Source organism: Cololabis saira, chromosome 12, assembly GCF_033807715.1.
Source record: "Cololabis saira isolate AMF1-May2022 chromosome 12, fColSai1.1, whole genome shotgun sequence".
Lineage (NCBI taxonomy): Eukaryota > Metazoa > Chordata > Actinopteri > Beloniformes > Belonidae > Cololabis > Cololabis saira.
Window position 1 is genome coordinate 5153481 of NC_084598.1, and position 24963 is coordinate 5178443.

Consider the following 24963-nt stretch of genomic DNA (forward strand, 5'->3'; position numbering starts at 1 on the left):
ATAAATACAAGACGGGTCAGAAACTGCTGTGGTGCTTGTTATAGTGAAATATGCTATGAAAATATGTCAGCACTTTTGTACTTTTAATACTAATTTCAGTTGCACTTTATCAAAATTGTGTTCTGTGAAGAAATAGTCTAAAATAAAGAATATTCTTGCAGAATATGAGTTTAATGTTAAATTATACTGGTTAATAGTACAATATAAAAGTGCAATGTCTGCACTAGTTTTCTTGTAAAGTTCAATGGCACTTGTTTTTATCATTAGTCTTGATAAATATAGATTTTAAAAGCATACATGATCTGTGTAAATTTAATATATTATTACTCTTTTTTTAAAATGACTCGAAACTCAAAGTGTACGCAGTAAAAAATTACGGTGAATATTTACATAAAAACTATGTAAAATCCCTACAGAAAAGTATTGTAAACCCAAAAACATATTTTTTGTTTAAAAAAAACTTACTATTAAACAGAATGTTTTGTTATTGTCACGGGTGTGGTTTTGTTGAGGACCCAAAAGCAGGAGAGCGGCAGGAGTTCCAGAAACTGGGTTCATTAACCAAAAAAACAAGAACCAAAAATGCTGCAGAGCAGGATTAACCAAAACACGGGAGCAAAACCAAAAACCTGACAGGACACATGGAGGAAGGAAACAGTACGGACCAGCAGGGAAAGACAAGACCACTCAAAGGACAGCATGCAGGTGTTTGTGTTGTTTGGTTGAGATGAAGAAAACACAAACGTGACAGCAAACTTGATAAGTGTCATCATCGTTTTCAGCAAATAATACATCAAAAAATATTAGAATTTAGACAACACCTCTGGATTATCTCCAGACCCTCTGCTTTAATTATTGGGATATTTAAAGACGTTTCAAACTATATGATCTTGGGCTGGCTCTGCAAATATAGTCCAGGACCAACTGGAGATTGTTTGAAATCTACTCACTATATTTCAGTTAACTCACACAATGTTTTTCTACAAATGTTTGTTTGTGAAATAACACACAAAGACGCCGCTCGAGAGCATGACCAGAGTGTTGGCTTTTTATTTTTCATGATGAAACAATGAAGGTGAACTTGCAGACACATAAAACGTTCAGGGGCCAGCAAACAGGCTAAGAGAAGTGTGTGCGTGACGTCTTCTAGATTAATTTACATCAAATGCAGATCACATAAATAAAAATTAAATTATTATACAACAGCGGTAATTAAAATTATACACACATCTGCACAGAGTCAAATTAAATAGATTAAGAAATCCATTTACATCCTTCATTGTAATATTACTTGATGTTAAAGCATTTTCACTTTTCATCAGAATTCGGTACAGCATTGTGGCGCAGTTTAAAACGTTACTGTACCCCAACAGCAGCTGTGGTTTTCATCAAAGTTACAGGTTTTTCATTATTTTTCTAACAATAAATATAGATCAAGTCCCTTCATGTGGAAGTTAATTCATGTTTCATGATTATTTAATGACCTCCTGGCTAAAAAGTGAAAATATTTTACCAAAATGTGATATGACTTCAATAGTGCCAATACTGCATAATGATTCTCATAAAGAGGAAATAAAACATACGTTAAAGAAAAAAAATACTTTTAAGCTGTCGCGAGAAATAAAATAACTCAAGTCAAGGCACCAAAAGAAGGGAAGACAAAGATAAATCTGCAGGATTTAGTTTCTTGAAGTTGAGTTGACCTTAAAATTGACAATAACTGGTTTATTATTATTATTATTTTTTGGGGGGAGGGGGTAATCTAAAAACAGCCATAATCATGATCATTTGGTGGATTTCAGAGTAATTTTAACTCCAAACTAGCCTCAAATCACAAGCTACTTTCAGCGATGCATGAAGGAGCTCAAACAGATCCGCAGATAGTTGAGTGCTTATTTCCTTTATAGTGATGGACTTCTACTTGTGTGCTCTGACTAGCAAACTATTGCCACATTTGAGTATTTTTAATGATTTTTGTCTCAGACTGAAGTCATAATATACTAGCAGATGCATAATAGAGTGTAACGCTGTTTAAAAGGAGGAGACGTGATGTTTTAGTTTCTCCACAAGCAGCGACCGTAGCAGCGTCTTGCACTCTTGGCATGAATGAATGATCTGGTCCCACCAACTGTGACTGACAGTACTTCATTACAAAAAGCACATTTTAGTAGCACATATATGTTTGGTTGAATATTTGAAAATGGTATGAAAAAGCAGACGCTGTTATCCAGAGAAATGAGCGTGGAACGTGTTAGTATCACTTCCAGGGTCAAAGTGCCTCTTAAACCCCCGACTCCGTAAGAAGAAACCAACATTAGTCAATGGTGTAGTTACACTTTGAACTCTGAAAGAACTTCCAAAAGCTGCTTACTATAAATATGGAAAATGGTTACCGTATTGGCCCGAATATAAGACTTTTTTTTTGCATTGAAATAAGACTGAAAAAGTAGGGGTCGTCTTACATTTGGGGTCTAGACGTTATACCCATTCACAACGCTAGATGGCGCCAGATATCTTTAAAGTGAATGCTGAACTTAACTCCCCAGGCCAAAGTGAACCCGTCACGAAGAAGAAAAATAAAAAATAGCGCTAAGAAAGAAAAAAGAAAATAACAGAAAATGGAGAAACGAGAAAAGTGGGTGGAAGATCGGCAGGTTAACCTGCAGCTGAGAAGTTATGATGCAAACTTCAAGATGATGATTTGAATGAGGCAAAATAACATGCTTTTTCTCTTGAATATATTGTTATACTGATTTGTTTCAGATGTTCTGTAATTATTTTCTGTATGAAAATTGAATTTGATGTTCAAAAAGTCTTCTTTTTTTTTTTAACCTTATCTGCACACAAAAAAGTATTTTTTCAAACTTGAGTCTTGAAAAAGAGGGGGTCGTCTTATAATCAGGGTCGTCTTATATTCGGGCCAATACGGTACTGTTAAATGAAAGAAGATAAGTCCAGAAAAACACACCTCAGTCTACAGAAGCAAGTTGACAGGCACTGCCCTGGCTTGGTCTGCATAGTTTACAAAGTAAGACTGGCATTTAAGATTTCCCAAATACTCTAACTGAATACTTGTGGTTTGACCTGAGGTGGTGAACCTATGGCTGCTCAACTCCCATGTGAAATGCCATGTTTACTGACCTCTGGTTAAAGGCTGCAGCTGACAGGCCGAAGTCTAAGACCCAGAAAATGTCAGGATAAAGAACGAGGGCGGGTAACTGCAGCATCAAGTAACAGGAAGGAAGGTCACAACAACAGCAAGCTTTAAAGACAGTGATTCTGTAGGTAAGGCTGTGTCGTTTAACAAAAGACAAGCAGGTAGCGCTATCACAGGGGACCTCGTGGTTAATGAACGTGGTCTGATCAGAATGCCGGTTCAAAAGGCAGAGTGAAGACGATCAGCCTTCAGACAACAGATTGTAGCCTTCAGTCAGAGGAAAGTAAATGCTGCTGATGAGAGAGTCTCATCCTGGGAAACAAAAACTGTTGAGGATTCACCACAACACACAGTCTTGATCAGGACCAGAGGGAAGTAGGAACCACTTTAGACGACACAGAGTCAATGACACAGCGATATGAGCGACGTATTAGTCTCTTCATCCTTCTCCAGGCTGCATGCAGGTCTCTCCACTCCAATCAGAGAAGACCGAGAAGGTGGGATGAGCGTTTTACTCGTCTTTCAGTCCACGGTTTTTGGTGGCTTGAGAGGGGAATGTAGCGTCGTATCTGGGATAGACAGGATGTGTCTAGTCAGGGAAGGAGGAGGGAGCCGGGGAGTCAACATGTAGGTGGGTCCTTATGGAGAACAGGGGTTTTGGAGTGATGGTACACGCGTTTCAGCGCTACAGAAACAGAGAGACACAAAAGAAAACACTTAGTTCAACTTTAAAAAAAAAAAATTATCTGGAAAAGGTAAAGGCAATGACAAGGATACGAGGCTAGACTGTACATACACAAAATATCAGGTTATCTGTTAAGGTTAAATGTTTCTGAATAGTGATGAGCATGACCTTTCAATAGGGGTGTAACGATAAACTAATCTAACGATACGGTACGATACACGATATTGAGGTCACGATAACGATACGATATTATAGCAATAGTTCTTTAACAACCTTGAATGAGGAACATATTACTGGAAAAAAAATGGTCTTTTATTTGAAAGACAGAAAATACAAAACAATACTGTGCGTTTGCCCTATTGTTACAGTTTGTAATGCTTTATAACTGTTTAAGTTTTAAAGAGAAAGCCAAGCCAACCATTTTCCACAAACTGAACTAAAAGTAAATGTCAGGTTTGCATTATGATCTTCAGTTTCAGACAAGTACAAATATTTAGCCACAAACTGAATAGTTTCTCTCATGATTTGACTTTTTTCTTTTCCAGAAATGTAACAACTAAAATTAAATAAATAAATAAAAGTAAATAAATACATACAATTTTACATCATAAAAAAGATTGATTCATGCTCACCTTATAAGTGTAAGAGGAGATTTATTTTTGTTAAGAAGGTTATTTTGGTAATTCAGGGTTGATTATTTTATAAATATATTCTTTATATTCTGATGTAAATCAGGGACTATAATGACACTAGTCAGTTTATCTGTAGTGATTAGTCTGTTTTAGATTGGGCGGAGTGATACGCCACAGTACGGCACTAGGTGCTGTGTTGATGTTCTAAAATCCTACACTGTTGAGGGACATTAAAGTACACTGGAACTCAGCACAAGTTGTCCCCGTGTTTATCCTACTCACGACCCCAAAAAGGTTTAATTTAATAAGGTAAGGCTTAACTCTACACCAGCCTTACATCAGTAAAAGTTCAGAGCTCAAAACCCTGCAAGAGTCGCGTGATCGGGACCAAAATGGTACTAGTTTCTTCTGAGCGGAGGAAGATTTTGGTCCGCGGGTCGAGGCGCGGTTGGATGCGCGTTACTAGTCCACACAATAGATTAATATTAATAACCCAATATCGCGATACACTTTGTCACTTCCACGACACGTATTGTGACGTTTTTGTATCGCAAAATTTCGTGGCACGAAATATTGTTACACCCCTACCTTTCAATAAATCATTCAATTCCAAATCACAACATTTTTTTCATACACATCAACTCACATTTTAAGGTGTGACTAATTAAATGTTTATGATCTCACGTATATAGATTACTTCGTACTAGTGATGCACCGAATGTTCGGTAACCGAAATCTTTCGTCCGAAAAAATTTTTAAAATAGCAAAAAAACACTTTCGGTGTTCGGTGGAATAAGTGGCGAAAAAAAACAAACAATTAATAACGGCGTGTGGTGACGCAATCAAACAGCGAACAGCGTGGAGTGAGGGGGCGTGAGGTGTTAAATGCAGCAAACATGTCAGATCATTACTGGGATGTGGGGAAAAAGAAGAGGACACGAGAAATGATCCAGGCTGAGCTGGGTTTGGGAAACCGCTTGGTGATGGAGACGGTTACGGAGCAGAGAAAAGAGCCCGTACTACCGATCTGGTGGAGAACCCTCACTGTCTGATATGTATATATTTACGATGCACTTTAATGCATTTTTAGTTTTAAGGCCGATGTTACAATTTTTCAGCAGCTCAAAGATGGCCAAAAAAATTATTTCGTTAATTTATTTATTTTAAGTTATTGTGCCTTGTTGGTATAATGTCTGCTGGAATATTTAAAAAATGCTGGGAAATTAAAAAATGTTCAGTTGTTCATGTTCAAAAAATATTTCTATCTTGTCATTTTGTAAAAGGTTTTTTTTTCTTTGAAAAGCATGCCTAAATCACATTTATTTGATTGATGCAATGGTGAAAAAATTGGCAAAATAAATTAAAAACTGCGAAGAACCATTGTTCGGTATGTTATTCGGCCAAGTGTTTATTATTATTTTCGGTTTCGGCCACAAATTTTCATTTCGGTGCATCACTACTTCGTACCGAGCCATTTCTTCTGGGACATTTAGGGCCTGTGAGATGATTTGGAGTGAGAGCTTCTGCCCCTGGAGGTCTGGCCTTTATTACTGGAGGACTTATTGGCATTACTGTGAAATTCCTCTGAGATTCGATTGGAGGATAATCTCCCTCTAGATTCTCTGCAGATCCCCGTCATCCTGGTTTTGCCAGGTGGGTTTTGAACAGAGAGAGATCTGGCCTCTCGAACCCCTGAAGGTTTTGCGTTTGAACATGCAGCGTTGGAGTTTGACTGAAGCGTGAAGCTGCAGGCAGCTGCTGCTTGTGCAGATTTAGACTTGTTAGTAAAGTGTTTTCTCGTGACAGAAACATCCAAGTGTGCTTCTAGATCAGGCTTTTTTTTACTTTCACCCCATGCTTTAGATGTGTTAGGATACACACGCAAAGCTTGAGAAGAAGCTAGGTTAGTGACAGATGAAGAAAGGCTTCGCCTGCTTGGAGACGGAGTCACGACGTGGGTTGTGATGAATGTGCGCTGACGAACGGGGAGGGAAGCTCTCCGGCCCGACGCTGGCCATCGAGAATCGCTGCCGTTTGCTTCGACTGTTTTCTCACTGCTCAAAGAACTGCTGGAGTCTCTACGAGTCAGGGAATATCCATGACTCCACTCTGCATTAAACACATCACTGACACTACGACTCCTAATGAAGGTGGCGTCTCGTGGGAGAGCCCCGCCTCTGCAGGAGCGGCTGCTCGTCTCAATGTCGTCAGATTGACAGATAGAATAAGAGGTTCTTACTGGGCTGGTGTTGAGACTTCGGGTGAGAGCTCGCAAGTGGTGGGTGGCCAGGGTGGGAACGGGGCTGGCCCGCGGGCTGCTCCTCACAGGGGGGCGAGCAGGACTGCTCCGGGGACTCCGGGACGACCGGCCGGACTTGGTGGCCAGCTCTTTGGCCCTGGAGCGGCGGGGGCTACTGTTCAGGCTGTGGGGAGACAGAGGGGCCTCCAGGTCCTCCAGACGCTGAGTCAGAGCCAGTTTCTGCTGGATGGCCATGCGCAGTAGGGAGTTGAGGGTCTTCTTCTCATCCTCTGCAGCTGCGAGCTGCCTCTGCATCTCGTCCAGCTGGGTGACATACTGGTCGCACCTAAAAGATCACAACAACAGAAACATGCAGCATGCGCAAGCGGACAAAAGCACGTTAAACCAACACAAAACTCATGCTTCACATAAACTAGTGTGTTAGCTGCAGGCCGTAAACACCGGCTGGGACTGCACATACAGATTGTTCTGTTCATGGGTATATAATAAAAGAATTTCCATTGGTTCAGGTTTGGGGATGTTAGAAGGAAAATATGCTCACGTGAAAGCCTCGCTTTATTCATTTTATTTTACCTCATTTTACTATGTCATGTGAATCATCCAGGCCAGCTGACAGTCTTGCCGGGGCTCCGGACAAAATAATCTAAGATGGGCCCCCCTGCGCCCGGATCTCTCCTTCTCCCTCTTCCTCTCCTCTCCCTCTGCTCTTCAGGTTTTTATACAAGCTAATGGACGTTAACATTAGAGCTAGCCAGTTAGGTTAAGTTACATGGTTGGTAAACGTTGTAACTGTTTCTTACCTTGCTCTACGCTGACTTTATTCATTCCAGCTTCACCGTCACCACCTTTTTAAAATATTTGTGTAGAGAATCTCTGAGGCCTCGATTTTCTTCTTCTCTTTTCTGAGCACCGGACTTGTGCTGACCGGACATTTTGACCATTCTAATGGTTGAATTAAATGATAACATCAAATTTTGATCAGCGGCCAAACCATTTTTGTGTTGGGGGTTCTTGACCACAAGGACAATTAGGAAGAAAACAAATAACAAGCTTTTATGTAACTCAAATACTACATATTTTTTTCACAAATAGGCATATTTTGAAACATTTTGAAAAATGATTCCATAATTTAATGAGAAAAAAAAAATACAGACAACAGACCCGTTTGTCCCCCCCTATCAGCGGGCGTGGAATCATCTATAATATGACTAATTTTAAAGTTCTTTAGTATAACCATTTATTAATCAACTGTGTTTGTAATATGATGCTGTGGTCCACACCACACCTACTTCCTGATTGTACAACTGTGATTCTACACCCACTTTCTGTGTCTAATAAATAAACCCTGCTGGTGCAGGCTGGTTGTAGTTCACAGCTAGAGTGCTACCCATGCAAGAAATAAGTTAAGTCTCAGCCTCTTTCTCCAGATCACTGAGTGTTTTCTCCCCAACAGGGGATAAGACAAAATAATTAAAAAAAAAATAAAATCAAAAGAATAAGGCACCTTAAATGAAAATGGGATTGGAGCAGAGTAGTGATAATCCTGCAGGATGCAGGTGCTCCTGCTCTCCACACGATGGTGCCGCTGACATAAACTATGAGCAAAGAGCTTTTAAAGCTGTAATCTTTAGCCTGCTGGAAGAGAGGGCAGTAGTCCTTGATCACTGTCTGTTCTCAGAGCCTTCTTAGGGGATAATCAAATACTGGCTCATAACCGTCTGTAAAGGGCTTAGACGGTCTAATGCAGGAACTTTCCCTGGACTCTTAAAGACTGATAGTGTGAGCATGTCTCTTGATCGTCAAATGCAAAAAGAGGGAGAGAGAATTGTTGACCCACTCCACCCATTACAAAGACTGTAAAAATACTAAATCTTAGTACTTTCCCTTGATGGCACTTTCTAATGACCCACCTGTCTGCAAACATTAGCCTTCTCTTCCCCAAATTGACCTGGCTTGATGGGACAAATCTGTCCTTGCCTCCTCCCCCCCGAGCGCAGGGCAGAGCACGTGGTTTGTAATCTTCACATGAACAGTGGATTGTCCACACGCATGGTAAGCTTATTACATGAGTGACAGCAAAAGCTGCACCATAAGGAGCACCATTACTGAGCATAAAGAACACTAACATAGACGTGAAGACAAGCCGCTAAATTCAAAATGCCCCTTAGGAGACGTCACCAAAAATCGAAGAACGCTGCAAAATAGAAAGCTTTCTTTCCTGAGATGTTTGTGGCTGCAAATTAGAAAGGACAGAAGAGCTTACCGACTGGCAAACATGACTCGGAGTGAAGAGAAAGTGGCGGCGTCCTCCTTCAGGGCTTTCAGCTCATTACGCAGCTTCATCATGGTCTCCGACACCATGCTCTTCTCCGTCTCATATTTGGTTTTTAAATTAGACAAGGCCAACTCTGCAGTCTGCAACAACCAAAGATATCGCTTAGGCATATTATTATGTATAATCTTTGTATAAAATATTAATGTAGTTATTCTAAGACCAGAATCATTACAGGGAAAAGTTATGGAACAATTACTCCTCTATGAATACAAGACAAAACCATTAGCCTGGAAGCTGCAGCGGTAGGCAAACAGCAGCTGGCATGAGCCCAGTTTGTTACACCAATGTGCACGCCTTTTATTTATCTTTTATTCAAACAATAATCGGTCTTAAACTGTCTTAAACATGCAATAATGTACATGCAATAACAATACCTCCTTGCAATCACTCTTATTTGCACTAGTATTAATTATTTATTCTTTTCTACTCTTAATCTATGTACTCCTTGTAAATAGATTACCTGATGTAAATAAGTCACTTAATTACGTGTTGCACTTTCAGTTTCACTGTATGTATAGTAGGCCTGTGTTGAAAAAATCGATTTTCTGATTCTAAATCGATTCTCATATTAATTCCTAAAAATCGATTTGTATGTCTAAAGATCGTTTTTTTTTTTTTTTTTTATCCCTTTTTGATTACATTTTTTTTTTTCATCATTACATTTTTGCCTGGTGAACTTCAATCCCAGTAGTCCCAGTAGTTTTGAAAACTCCTGAACTAAATGAACTTTTCTTTAGAGAAAATGCTGGACATTTCAGCTAAAATTTCTAAATGTTATATTAGTTCAATGAAGTTCATATTATCTATATTTACTATAGCTTGTTTGGTTTCTGTTATCGGACACGGTTTGTCATGAAATACCTGAAAAATGCCAGGTGCTTCATGCCAAGCTGTGTGTGGTGACAGAATAAATCAGACAAGCTAAAATAACTTGTTAACTGCTTGAGCTGTTGCAATTTCTTTCTTTTTTTGCACTTTAAATGGATATTGAAATGCCTATTTGAGTTATTTATTTCTTAGTTATTTCACCATAATTATTGTGAAATTATTATTTCAATAGTTATCTTAGTCATAGTCATATAATCCAGGCAATACTAACCCAAATCAATATCGAATCGAATCAAATGGTGATAATCGATTCTGAATCTTAAGAATCGGAATCGAATCGATTCTTGACATTTGAATCGATCCCCAGTGTAATGTAATGTAATGTATAGCTCACTGTACATGTGGACATCACAATAAAAGGCATTCTATTGTATTCTATCCTCCCCTTGCATGTAAATACGTTGATTCCATCCCAAGCACCTGTGGGCGGCTTACGCAGCCCCAGGAATCAGACTTGAGAAAGTGAACCGGTGCAGGCAGGCACCGTCAAGTCAATCAGATCACCTTGAGTGAGCGTGTGAGTTTAACCGGAGCTGACAGCTCAGGGAGAGGCAGAAGCGGGTCACGTAATACTGGAAATGTTGTAAAGAGGAGGGGGAAGGCCGGTTGAGCCGCTGAAGAGTGCAACAGTATACAAGGTGCAGGGCCACATGGGTAAAATGGACTGTCTAGACAAAACACTGTTCCAAGATTATCATGTAGGCTATGTGACTCAAGACTTACTCTCTTGCTTTATCAATGAACTTAACAGAAACCACCCAAGTGCCTTGATGGACATGCTGGATGTATGAATGGTATTTAAATACAATGACCTTTTGTGTTCAGGCCACCAGTCTGTGCTGATTTGAGCTCTGTAACCCAGAGTTATTCCTCGGGAAGTACCCATCACAAAATGGGTGCACTACAGTCTAGGCCTGTGTTGAAACAAATCGATTTCCCAATTCTAAATCGATTCTCATATTAATTCCTAAAAATCGATTAATTCATATGTCTAAAGATCGATTTAAATTTTTTTTTTTTTTTCATCATTACATTACAACTTTTGGTTATTTTTTTGTTTATACCCAAAAAAGGAATGTTTTGTTAGACACGAGAATAACTGGTGCCATGTTTTTGCCTTTAAATATGTTTAAAGGTATGAAAACATTAAAGTGTTAGGTTATAATTGCATAAATTGTCTATATTTCATTACTTTATATACTGTCTTGGGGTTACATTTGCAAAAAATGCTAAAAACCAAATGCTCAAAAATTAAAAACCAAAATAGACCGAAAATGGAACAAATAAAAACGGAATGTGGGAAAAAATAAAACCGATTTCATCCGTCTCTGTTTCCTCCCTGGATCTGTTTGGTAATTCTGACCCACGATGTTTCTGAAAGCAGTTCTATCAGCATTCTGGGAGCTGATTGGTCCTTACAGCATCATTAGCTGCAATACTTGCTGTTGAATCTCAATATAATACTAGTATTAATATTTTGCATAACTACAGTCATGTAATTCATGGAACAGCTCAAAAAACTGTTTTAATAACACTAACCCAAATCAATATCGGAATCAAATTGAATCGGATCGAATCAAATCTTGATCTCAATTCGATTCTGAATCGATTCTTGACATTTGAATCGATCCCCAGCCCTACTACAGTCCTAAAGGCTAGGACGTGGTCACCAACGACACTCAAGTGAGCTGGGATGTGTAAATGACACTCGGTCCAAGGAAATATCCCCCATAACATTACATGACCACCATGCAAACATGATTTCATGTTATTTACACCAAAATTCTGACATCATCATCCCAATCTCACAACAAGCAATCAATACTTCCTTTCGGTCAAGTTGGCTCTTCTCAAGGTAGTTCTTTTAATTGTCAAGCACAGGTGGAAAAAAACAACCACTTGACTTTGGAAACAAAATATCAATTCTCTTTGGAGGAAGTACTTGGTCCTGGTCAAGCTGATTAAAAAGTAGTTAAACATAATAAGTTGATGCAACTCTAATATTTTTCCAGTGCCACTTACAGTTAGAAAGGTGATATAATATTTTGATAAAAACAACTACAGTTCTAGAGAGCTCACAAAAAACACATTCATGCTATTATCATTTATGGTACTGTGGAGCTGAACCACAGAGAGGAACAAGGAAGTGACAGTAACCAGCAGATGGGTGGAAAGCCGGCAAATGAATAATAATAATAATAATAACAATCTGAGAATATCGGCTAAATAAATCATGCTAGGTGTCTTCTGGATACCAAGTTATTTGTTGAAGCTATTACATAATGAGAGTAAAGTTGGTCTGACTTCAAAGTTCTGGTCTCCTTATATAACACATGATGGTTTCAGTTCTCTACAGCAGGTTCCGTACAAGTGAATGTTATAATCATGTGAGCGATGACGATGAACTAACTAGCGGCTCTTTGCCAGAGCAACTGGAAGTTTAATTTCCTGTCTGACCTGACGCTGAGTTTCACTTCCAGCCAACTCACTTCAAAGCAGCGTGACAGCGAGCAGAAGCTTTGCAGCATAGTTACCGGTTGCTACGGCCCACCTGTTTGTTCGCCTTGAGAACCGTCCTGAGCGTAGCGATCTGCTCTTTCTTGGTGCTGAGAAGAGATTTAAGTTTCAGAACCTCCTCCATGAGGCTCTCGGCATCACGTTCTGACTCCTCACTGTTGCTGAGCACCGAGTAAGGCATCGCACCCCTTTGACGACAGAGATCCACAGCAACCTGAGGAGAAAACACAGGCACTTTTATACTTGTCAATTGTATTAGTTTTAAACACAAATGTCTGTTTTTCTGACCATGGTTTCATACTACAGCAATGTTTATCTAATCATTATCAAAAGCACACTACTTCATTTGATTGAAAATTGTCAAAATAAAGAAAATTATTTAAATCTTTAAATGTTCTAATTAATTAAAAACTGACTGAAATGAAACGTCTAAAATGTAAATGAGAGATTATTTTGTTTCATACTCTGCATCTCATGATATAAAACCCACATATTCCTCTCGGTACAGATGAAACTACCGTATTTTCTGGACTATAAGCCGCTACTTTTTTCATAGGTTTTCAACCAGCAGTTTATACAAAGGTGCAGCTAATCTGTGGATTTTTCTTCCACCGCTCGGGGCGCTCTAACTGGAATTAGAATCAAAACTAAGACAAAATAAATGCAAAGAAGAATACGCTACTTCTTCTTTAGCAGATAAAAGTAGGTAGAAGCAGATTTCAAACAGATAAATGAATACTGGTTATTTTCTCTTGGTTCTGTCCCGTTTTAATCAGCAAAGTTGCTGCCGTGTTAAAAGACACTGTTAGGAAAGATCTATTTAGGTACAACATGTACATCATTTACAGTTCAAAATCCTTCTGTACATGTAGTTAATATCTAATCTAACAACATAGATATCTGCGGCTTGCATATCTTTTTCTTTTTTTTTTTTTTTTAAATAGAGCGGATGCAGCTTATAGTCCAGAAAATATCGTGGGAGCCACAACTCAACCTTTGACCCCTGATAACCTAATCCATTCAGAACCAACGCACACGCACCTGTCGACACAGCCCTCGACAGGTGCTGGATTTGTGCAGACCAAAGACTATTAGCAGTCTGGAGTGAGTGATAAGTCCAGCAAAAAAAATAAATAATACAAAATAAAGCCTGGCTTTCAGTGAAAGTCCCAATAAAAGCTTTTTAGTTCCCAAACGTCTAAGTAGTATTGATCAAACACAACCACTCATTGAGAATTAACGTGTGTGTGTGTGTGCTGGCACTTTCATGTCTGATACGCGGATGGAAGTGCAGCGCCGTCTTACCCGGAGGTGTTTGATCTGGCAGCGAATGACAGATACCAAGTTCCGAACATTGGAAGGGTCCCTGAAATCTAGGGTGGGGGATCCCGGACAGGAAGGAGAGTCTCCGCTGGTCCCGCCGCTGTCCACCTCTCCCATGAACTGCAGTGCTGCTGCTTTGGAGATGAACATCTCGTTGGCTCGAGGTTTCTTCTGGGCGTTGGGAGGAAAGACGTGGTGTGGCCTCCGCGCGCCGGCTGCCCCGCCGCTGGCCCGGGCGCCGTCGCGGTAATAATCCAAGGTGACGCGTTTGGGTGTTAGGTTGTTGCACACGCAGATGTGGTGGTAAAGGTTGGACAGCTCCTCGGAGAAGGCCAGCAGCTCTTCCTGTGCGACGCTCAAATGCCCTTCGGAGTCGGTGGCCACTTTCCGTGTGGCTCCGATCTCTTTCTCCAGCTCGCCGATGCGCTCCTGGTCTTGCTTGCTGGATTTGATGCACTGGCGGATCTTGTCGGCCAGGTCCTGGGCCTCGGCTCTCCAACGGTCCTTCTCCTGCTTGTGTCTCTGCTCTAGAGTGTTGTAACGAGTTCCTGCCTGAGACAGCTCATCTCGCAGCTTCAGGAGCTCCTCGCTGGCCGCTCGCATCCGTGCTTCCAACACCTCCTTGCTCTTGGTGTCTACCTCATAGTCGAACACTGCATTGCCATCTTCGATCTCGTTATCTCCCTTGTCTTCCGATTCCTGGTTTTGCTGACTATACTGCACGGCTTCCAGCTGTTGCGTGAGAGAGCCGACCTTTTCTTCTTGCTGATTCAGTGCTTGTTTCGACATTACTAGCTGCATTTGCAGCTCCTCCACCTTGCCAACCAGGCTGGATTTCTCTCTCTCTGCCTGAAAATACAAACATACAAAAGATGATACATTTGTCATAATGCCGTTCAGTTCCAGCGCAGACTACTAATGCCAATTCTTGATTGATAGTAATGAAATAAAGATATAATTTATACCGGTCTGTGACACAGATTTCTTCCCGACTGTCTTGACTCTTCATGCATCTTTAATACAACTTCATTCAAAGGGACAGTTCTACATCTGTCAGGTCGGAGCACTCAAACCCAACCCCCCAATGTAAGTGTTTCATTAATTATAGAGGTAGCCCCTTCAGACGGAGAGAAAAGAGAGCTCAAGACATTCTTCATTTTCAAATGTGTTGTACAGGACTGTCTCAGAAAATTAGAATATTGTGATTTTCTGTAATGCAATTATAAAAACAAAAATGTCATACATTCTGGATTCATTACAAATCAACTGAAATATTGCAAGCCTTTTATTATTTCAATATTGCTGATCATGGCATACAGTTTAAGAAAACTCAAATATCCTATCTCAAAAATTAGAATATTCTGGGAATCTTAAGCTGTAAACCATAATCAACAATATTAAAATAATAAAAGGCTTGCAATATTTCAGTTGATTTGTAATGATTCCAGAATGTATGACATTTTTGTTTTTGTAATTGCATTACAGAAAATAAAGAACTTTATCACAATATTCTAATTTTCTGAGACAGTCCTGTATGTGCGTGAAACTGTGGCCGACTAACTTGCCTGGCAAAACAGACCGTGTGATATATTAATAGTCCTCCTTCAGCAGCAATACAAAGCGGATGTGGTTGGGGGCAGGAAGTGGCAGACATCCCCGTTAACAGCGCAGTCACACAGACTTCATTCTATACTAACCTCCTTGCTCGAAGCAAAAAAATGGGAGCGGTCTTCAAGTTGTTCTGCTCTGTTCGGATGTTTCCGATGAGGGTGCAGAGGACCAGATACATTGTACCAGAAAAAACATCTGGGCACAATGACTTATTCAAAATTAATACACAACCATGTCTAAATCATTGAATAGTAATGTAGAATAGATTAGCTCCAAGTAACAGTCATTGGGTGCTCACCTGAACCTCACTGTCTAAAAATGTATGCGCTTTTAGAAACTCACAATTAATATTCAAAAGATTACGGGAAGGAAACCTGCCATGGTTTTTACTGAACTGTTTTTCTGTAATCAGTGGTTCGAGCTAATCAACACTACTTCTTATTAATGCCCAGTATGCCTGTAGGGCAGCAGTGATCCGCTCTACTCCCGTTTGCTCTGAGTCAACTAATTAGCACAGTGACCTCCATATTAATGCACTCATTATCATTTTATTTTAATGCAATAACAAGACAGTCTAGGACAATATTGAGCTGGATCCAGTTTTAGAGCAGAGTATTAACTGAAGTTGGCTTCGCCTCATCCAATTGTTTCAATATTGTTGTATTAACTAAATATTTACATAACAAAGCATGAAGTCCTGCTTGGAAATCCTTAATTGTTGCCTCTGCAGAGAAGTAGGGAGGCTGATTGACATTTACTAAACATCACAAGTAAAGTATAACTGCTCTGCACTGCAGGATAGAGTTTAAAATCTTACTGCTCGTCTACAAAGTACTGAATGGTCTTGGACTAAAATACATGGTGGATCTGTTAGTTCCTATGAAGCTCCCAGACCCCTGAGGTTCATCTGGATCTGGTTTGTTGTGGTTCCAGAACCAGAACCAAGCAAGGTTCATCAGCGATCAGTTATTCTGCTCCTCACCGGTGGAACAAACTTCCTGTAGACCTGAGGTCTGCTCCAACTGTAGATCCTTTAAATCAGGGTTAAAAACATTACCGTTTACTGAAGCTACTCTTAAATTAAATACTTACCTGCTGTACTCTAATGCCCTTACTTTTTAACAACTTGTGCTTTTTATTATTTTACCTCTTTTCTTATCATTTTATTTCATTTTAGTTGTTATTTAAACATACTCTTAAATTAAATACTTATGATTTTTGAAAACCGCACTAAGTTATGGATAAGCCCTGAATGCAGGCATTGTGACATAGAATTGTCAAATTGGTTTTATTCACCGCATGAATCGGCACAGATTACTTTTGTAATACTGTATTTGACCCGGTCTTTGTACGTTTTGACCGTATAGAAACGTAATTCTTGCCATTTTAAGAATGAGATGTACCTGCTGTACACACTGCCCTTACTTTTTAACAACTTGCGCTTTTTATTATTTTACCTCTTTTCTTATAATGTTATTTAATTTTATTTGTTACTGTTTAATTGTGTCTTGCTGCTTTTAATGTTGATGTAAAGCACTTTGAATTACCTTGTGTTGAATTGTGCAATACAAATAAACTTTCCTTGCTGTACAAACTCACTCTACAAATGTTTAGCATGGCAGTACTTTCTCACCGTCTATCTTTGGAGCACTAAAGCATTATTTTGATAGTGATAAATGTTTTTTGAGTGGCTTACCTGGAGGAGTTGTTGTTTTAGTTTCTGACTGTCTGAAAAGTGCAGCTCGCTGAGCAGATCTGACACCAGCCCTGAGGCCGGAGCCCGCAGGAACGCGTCGCTGTTGCGCGGAGTGGAGTAGCGTTGGATGAGGCCGTTGCTTTTGGAGCCACCTAAGCGAGGAGGGTCGGCAGAGCCGGGAGCAGATCCAGGATCATTGGTGTAACCGCTGTCCTGGTTCTCCTCCTCACCCTCTCCACCCTGACCCTCGTCCTGGCTGTCATCCAGCTGCTCCAAGTGGAGCTCCAGGTTCCCCACAGAATCAAAGGGGTTAAGGGTCAAGGCAGAGAGCTCTCGACGCAGACTGTTCTTCTGCTCCCTCTCCTCCTTCAGGGCTTCAAGGGCCTCATCCAGCTGCCGCTCTGCAATCTCCCTCAGCCGCGCCGCCTCGTCCAGCTGAGCCCGCAGATCCTCCTGCTCCTCGTTCTTTTGGGTCAGCTCCAGCTTTATTGATTCAAACTCAACCTGGAATGTGATTAAAAGCACAACCAAGACTATTTTTAGTACTTTTACTTTTAATGTTGTTTCATGGAAAACTATGGGTGTGAAATGTATTCCCAGCATAAGGATATTCCCATCAATATACTCAAAATCAGAGTACCTGTTATTTCCACCCATTTCATGAGTCCATGGTCATCACAGATTGTAATAGTGCTGCTGTTTTACCTCCTTATGTGCCAGATAACCTAAATTAATATCCCCACTTTTTCACAGGGTTATCCTTTTCTGTAATTGAAAATGTATTTCTCCCACATGAGCTGTAAATATTTATTTTTTTTAACTGGTAGCTAAATGCCCCCTAAGGGATCATTAAATGCTTATCTTATCTAAGTGCTAGAGTATAAACAAGCAATCCAGATAAAGTGCTAAATCTCTTATTTGTGCCAATGTTAACATTTAAACTGTTGCTACAATGTCCAAGTATGGTTGGTGTTTGGTGTTGTTGCACCAAAGCATTATTTTGAAAGTAGTCATCTGGCTTTTTTTAACAGTTTCTTTATTTTAGTATTTCTTTATATTAGTGCTAAATATTTTTCCATCACAGGAAGTTTTACCTGCAACATTATTTTGATGTGATTGAGCTCCTGGCTACAAACTACAAAGAAGCAGGTTTTCAGTACTTGGATAGTTGTTTGTATGGCTGTTAACGGATCAAAATAACATCAAAACTGTGCGTGATTGTCCCACAGCATGTACAGGTGTGCACTTAAAATCAAAATGAAGGCTCATTATAACCCATCCGCTCCCGTACAATGTCATAATAACCTGCTATTGTGCATTTCTTTTGGTGTGATCCCATCAGAAAATGATCTCTAGTTTATCTAAAAGTCCACTCACAGGTCTCGCACATTCATGTGTAAACACATTAGGATTTCGAGAGCAGACTTTTGTAACTGCTTAATGCATCAACCTTTCTACACTTTCTATTAGATCAATATTTTGCAGAGCTTTTTGAGCACACAGCTCTTCCAGAACTTTAACATTTTAAAATCACCTCTTAGTTGCTAAAGCTCTGTTTGGCTTAAGGCTTTTCTCCCACTAGGGGAGTTTTTACCTGCCATTGTTTGTGTAATAATTGCTCGGGGGTTTATGTTCTGGGTCTCTGGAAAGATCCTAGAGACAACTTTTGTTGTATTAGACGCTATATGAATAAAATTGAATTGAATTGAAAATTGAATTGCTTGTAATACCATTTGGTTCTATTTGGATTCATTGCTGTGCATAGATAAGGGTTTTGGTGCTTAACTCTGAAGGTAAGGTTACAAACAGGGAATTTGATCAGAACAAAAAATTAAAAAAGGGAAGAAAAATAAATTATTATTATTATTATTATTGTTATATTTTCTGGAAATTAAAACATGAATCACCTAGAAACCGTCAGCTCAACAGTAACTGGTTTCCAACCTGGTTGGGAAGTTTTGTAAACAAACATGTGAGGGAGATTAGAAGTTTTACGTCTGATGCAAACAACATAACTGCACTGCAACAATGACCATACCACAAAGTCTTAACGACTTAGATACATGTGATTTTCTAAAACAGTGTGGAAACCTCAAACCACCTTAGGATCATAAAACTTGAAATCCTCTCTACTGGGGTTTTAATTTTGAATATATTTTACAATTTATATATTTAGTGATGTTCAATTCTGAATATCCACAATTGCAGCCAGTAGAAAGAACTTATGTGATACAGCTGCGAACCAACTGACCTGGTTTTCCTTGAGCACAGACACCTGTTTTTGCAAAGAAATGTTCTCTTCTTCCAGTTCACTACTGTCCTGCAACTGGCGCAGCTCACGGACTTTGTATTCCTTCATTTCATCCCTCAGATGGCCCTTCTCTGCCTCCAGACACTCACACTCCTGTGAAACACAACCCACTGGCCCATCAGCAAAAAGCCCTAAACTTTATTACAAGATCATTTGGTTTTGTGAATGAGGCTGCATCGCTGAAATATTGAAAGCTAAATCAATGACATCATATGGAGGCTGAAAGCAAACACCGGGGTATCCATTTACGAGTGCACTGTGTAACCCATACCTTCTTTAGCTGGGTGGAGAGCACCCCCAGCCTATCGATCTCTGCATGAGCATTGCTCAGAGCAAGACGTGCTTGTTTGAGATCCAGCTGAACTTCCTCTATGCGGGTTGCCATGGCAGCCTCCTTACTAGCGGTCTCCTGCAGCAGGCTCTCCTCCCGGCACTCTCCATCCGCAGCTGCACGCTTCTGGCTGCTCACAGAGTCTGCAAAAGCCTTCAGACAAAGAAAAAAAAAAATGCACCAACTGAAAAGCAATATAATGTTACACTTTGAAAAAAGTTAAAATATATGGATCTGACTGACTTAAAAAACTGAAATATTTTAAACTGAATAGAGGAAATGGGATGACAGTGAAAGTGTGTCACCTGAAACCCGAGTACAGAGTAAGACAAAACCGAAAGTGATGAGGCAGAGTGAACTTAACATCTTAAAAGCCATTCCATCATATTTATCAATCAATTAATCAATCATTTATTTTAACTCACGACCATGATCACATGGTATGGAGCACAGAACACAAACATTTGTAGCAAATGGCAGGCTGAACATGTTCAACTAAAATACTCAATTTGGCAAAATAAATAAATAAATATTAAAATAATTTAAACAGAGGAAGGACATTCTTCAAAAAGTTTATAATTTATAAATAACATTATAAATAACATTTAACTATTAGATTGAAGTAACAAAATCAATTTAAACATAGATGGTCCGTTTGTATAATACTTTGGTAAGTATTTCTGTCTGAGATTCATTATATTTACATTTTTACATTCAAACAAAATATGAAACTCATCTCCAATACAGTTGACGTTACAGAGGTTACAGAATCTCTGACTTCTATCCAGACCTTTATAATAATAAACCTTTATACCTTCCAGTGACTTTTGGTATTATGCTGTTATTCATCGTAAAATTACAAATGGCTATTTAGATTTTGACATAGTAAGTACTGTTCTAGCTTAAACTCTTGCTTAATCTCTACATACATATCACATGTCATCCTAGAGTTCACTTCGCCATTTTTGCAGGAATTGATCTTTCAACCTTTGCTCAACAGTTAGTTAGAGTCTCCCTCAGCATGATGAGCCCAATGCACTGCACATAACACCATAACGTGTTGAGTTTTTTTCCATCGTCTGCCAAAAGCAGGAAGCTTGACATGTTTCCCAATAATCACTACAGCTAACACGCTAAACTCAACTAGATATTATAGTTATGCAATAATGCTAAATTACAACACAAGCTCTCTGCTTTGTGGAAATCTGTCTAAAGCCTTGGTGGGTGCATATACAAGGAAGGAGGTTTAAGCTGATTATGAAAAAAAGAGATATTCTGTACCACTATGCCGCTTTTAGACAAGAAAAGGTTTTCTTAATATGAACGAAGCACTAGAGTGGCCCAGACTTACTGATATTCTATTACATATTTCTAAAAAATATATTAAACACACACACACACACACACACACACACACACACACACACACACACACACACACACACACACACACACACACACACACACACACACACACACACACACACACACACACACACACACACACACACACACACACACACACACACACACACACGGGGTGGACATCCTGGTATAACCTTTTACTCATGATTGTCAGGGACACACTTCATTGAAACCTTTATGGTTCTAAAATAAATAGGAATACATTATTTTTTCTCACCTTAAAGAACGATACAGAATAACAAGATAAAGAGAATAACAAAAAGTCTCACAGTGTTGATGCTGGAAGCACCAACACTGAGACTCTTCAGTGGTTAAAAAAAAAAGCATCAGAAAACTTGTGATCACAAACCTCATGTTTGTTAGTTTAATATTAGACTCAAACAAAAGTAGTATTGTGGAGGATTATTGTAGAGAATAACCAAAATGCAAAGAAAAGATATGCAGCCAAATTCATATCGCTGCTCAGACGCAAATATAAAGACGTAACAATGGTATCATCATGACACTGCAGGGCAGCTCCAAGGCTATCAACATTCAAATAACCAGCACGAGCTGGGAGAGTGTGCTGTCGAATGTAAGCCACAAAAAAATTGTAACATTGTCACTCTCGCCAACATTGGTAAGCCCAAGAAAGCGGGTGATTCTGTGCCATTATGTCATAATTATGATGTCTTACAGTAATTACATATTATATAACAGCTGCTTACATAAATCATTTTTGCAAGTAGAAATTACCCATAGTTTATTCATCCGTCAAACTGAGAAGAAGCCTGCATCATTCTGTAAATCATTCTGTAAATCCACTCAACATGACATTATCCAAAGCACTATTTTAAGTGAATAATCTAAATCGTAAGAATGTGTAAAAACATTGAAAAAAAGATATTAGAAAGTTATATTTTGAATACTGGGAAATGGTAACTCTTTAAACCTACCTACAAAAATAACTATATTCTTTGAAAGAAAGAAAGAATACAGAGGGCCCCGGGTCTTCCTACCTCTTTGAGCTGCTGGAGTTCCACTTTCAGGGTTTCGTATTCTTCTTCCAGCTGCCTGTGTTTCACCTTGAGGGTAGCGCTTTCCTCAAGCACCACCAGGCCATAGCGGGCTGCCTGGAGCTTTTCCTCCGTAGCCTCCTGCAGCTCCAGAGTCAGCCGTGTGACCTGAGCCTTCAGATCTCTGCTTCCCATGGCTGCTTCCCCTTCTCCCTCGGAGACTGCACTTGCCGGCTCTGCATTGCCCTCCAGCATCCTGGCTTGGCCTCCCACTTTATCTACCAACGTTGCACTGGGACTGCTGCCGGCTTCACTCCTCCGCCCACATCACGTCACACTACAAAGGCAAAAAAAAACAACACAGTAGTTGACTACATAAACTACTTATAACATGATTTTCAAAAGAGGTACATATATATATATATATATCTTAAGCCAGCAGTAATAGAGCGAACTGCAAAGTTTTAAACTGGGATTGGCTGAGCCTGGAAGGCCAAAGGACAACCAGATCAATCCAAGATCTATATCAGTTGCAGTATTCACGTGTGTTGAATCGGTCAAGGCAAGGCAAATTTATTTATATGGCACATTTCACACGACGAGCATGGACTCAATGTGCTCAAATACATAAAACAAACAAACAAAATTACAGGCTTACAATAACAGAAACAGACAAAAGGACGTCAAGACAAAAACAACAATAATTCCATTATGACAAAAGTGCTATCACTCAGCCAATCATGTAGAGTTTAGTCAAACGCCTGGGCAAAAAGGTACGTTTTTAGTCTGCTTTTGAAAGAGGGCTGTTCCTGCGGCGAGGAATGTGTGTGACTGAAAGCACCATGAGCAGATCTAGTGTGAATTCTTGGTATGATAAGAAGACTCTTATTTGATGATCTAAGGCAGTGCTTCTCAATCCTGGTCCTCATGGGCCCCTGTCCTGCATGTTTTAGATGTTTCCCTACACCAACACACCTGATTCTAATTAAAGGTCCTCATTAGCTTGTTACCAAGGTCTGCACAGCTCTGTTGATGACACGGGTACTTGTATCACGGTGTGTTGAAGCAGGGAAACATCTAAAACATGCAGGACAGGGGCCCACGAGGACCAGGGTTGAGAAACACTGATCTAAGGGATCTGTCCGGTATGTATTCAGCATGTCAACCATGTAGGAGGAAGCTAAGCCATTCATAGATTTAAAGACAATAAGAAGTACTTTAAAATCTACTCTTTGTTTAACAGGGAGCCGGTGAAGAGAGGATAAAACAGGAGTGATGTGTTCATACCTCTTGGTTTTTGTTAGAATTCTGGCTGCAGCATTTTGAATAAGCTGGAGTTTATGTAACATGGTCAGCTCATATTATCGGACAAATATTGTTCTTTACTCATGTGTTAAGCTGGAATTTACATACCATTATGGATACTTCCTAAGATCCGTGGGACTACAAGAATCACACTTCCACTAATACAATAGGATGCAAGGCTATCTATGTTCAACCTGGTCCAGATCACAATGTGGTTTTAGTATGAGGAAGATAAAGATATTTACTAATATAAAGCTACAAATAAGCTATAAAACAAGCCGGGGGAGTTACGTTACTTTGAGCTGGAGTATTTTCAGGGTGGGGCAGATTCTCCCCCATGTACTTGTGCTTCTTGCTTGACCCAAGATGGAATCACCAGCTGTCCAGAGCCAAAGGACGGAGTCACACACTCATCCGGGAGGATCTGCCTCCCCGAGCTCATCAACACATTAGCAGTTCGTGGCCACTAAAGCTTTACAGTCCGTGATGTTTCCAAAGCGAGAGGTTTTTAGTGAATGATCAGCCTGACAGGGACCGGGCAGCTAGCAGCTCTAGCTTAGCTCAACATTCATGCATACAGCAAATTACATTACACTGCAAACTGGCTGGGGGGAACAAAAACAGGGATTGAACTATCCTTTATCTTGGTTTTGTAATCCAGGGCACCCACATATGTGTAACTGAGCAGCTGCCGGTGTTCTGACCATTTCTGCTCCCTGCCGAGAAATGCTACTTTGTGGTTCTGCGCATGCGCACAGTCGATTTTCAAAGTTTGCATCATTTCTTGCACGATGCAAAATGGATATATATGGGATGTTGAGTATTTGATCCTTCAAAATACACTTACCTATGACATGAATGCATTAGACTTTGTGAAAATTATACGATAAAGAGAGAAAAAAAACAACAATCCTATGGCTTTATTTGATATTCATTCAGTCATTCTCCTTTATCTAACCAGGCAGGTCATTAAGAACGTTCTTATTTACAATGACGGCCTGGTGAGAGACAAGGAAGTGGTTTAGGGAGTAAAACACAGTAAAATTGTAGCTCTACAAAGGTAGAAAACCATTAGGGAGTATTTTTTGTCAAAGCAGCAGAAATGGTCAGAACAGCGGTGGTTCGTGTTGGAGAGCATCCTCCCTGCGGGAGGAGCTAACCCCCGTCAGCCATCACCAGCCCCAACTGCGACACTCACCCGGTTCTTGCCCGGCTCCCGCCTCGGACACGAAGCTACACGGTCCCCGTCCGACGGCCTGGGGGCTGGTGGGCAGCAGCGGACTGGGGGACGGGTTAGACAGCAGAATGGAGCAGGTTAGAGAGCAGCGTCCCGTCCTCCACCTGCTTCTCCCGGCTCTCGGTGACGTCACGAGTCAGATGCGCGCCGAAATCCCTGCGGCGCGACGGCGCCCCCTGGCGGAGCAGCGGGGAACTGCAGCGCTGCCCCCTGGCGGAGCAGCGCGGTACTGCAGCGCCAGGGGGCGCGACGGCG

General features: G+C 40.2%; 1 protein-coding gene across 3 annotated transcripts; it reads right to left on the reverse strand.

Annotated features, from left to right (window-relative positions):
* Nucleotides 1-1023: 1023 nt before the first annotated feature.
* Nucleotides 1024-24844, reverse strand: zgc:162200 (uncharacterized protein LOC558638 homolog). Of its 3 annotated transcripts, none has more exons than XM_061735218.1 (10): nucleotides 24670-24844; nucleotides 22170-22503; nucleotides 19687-19899; nucleotides 19356-19508; nucleotides 17105-17608; nucleotides 13780-14646; nucleotides 12509-12688; nucleotides 8998-9149; nucleotides 6714-7059; nucleotides 1024-3842 (listed from the first exon to the last, which is right to left on the reverse strand). In XM_061735218.1, exons 2-10 carry the CDS (start codon nucleotides 22419-22421, stop codon nucleotides 3837-3839), a joined length of 2673 nt encoding a protein of 890 aa, XP_061591202.1. In that variant the 5' UTR covers nucleotides 22422-22503; nucleotides 24670-24844; the 3' UTR covers nucleotides 1024-3836. The 3 variants fall into 3 exon arrangements, with proteins under 3 accessions (XP_061591202.1, XP_061591203.1, XP_061591204.1); XM_061735219.1 differs by lacking the exon at nucleotides 24670-24844 and adding an exon at nucleotides 24142-24162; XM_061735220.1 differs by lacking the exon at nucleotides 6714-7059.
* Nucleotides 24845-24963: the final 119 nt, after the last annotated feature.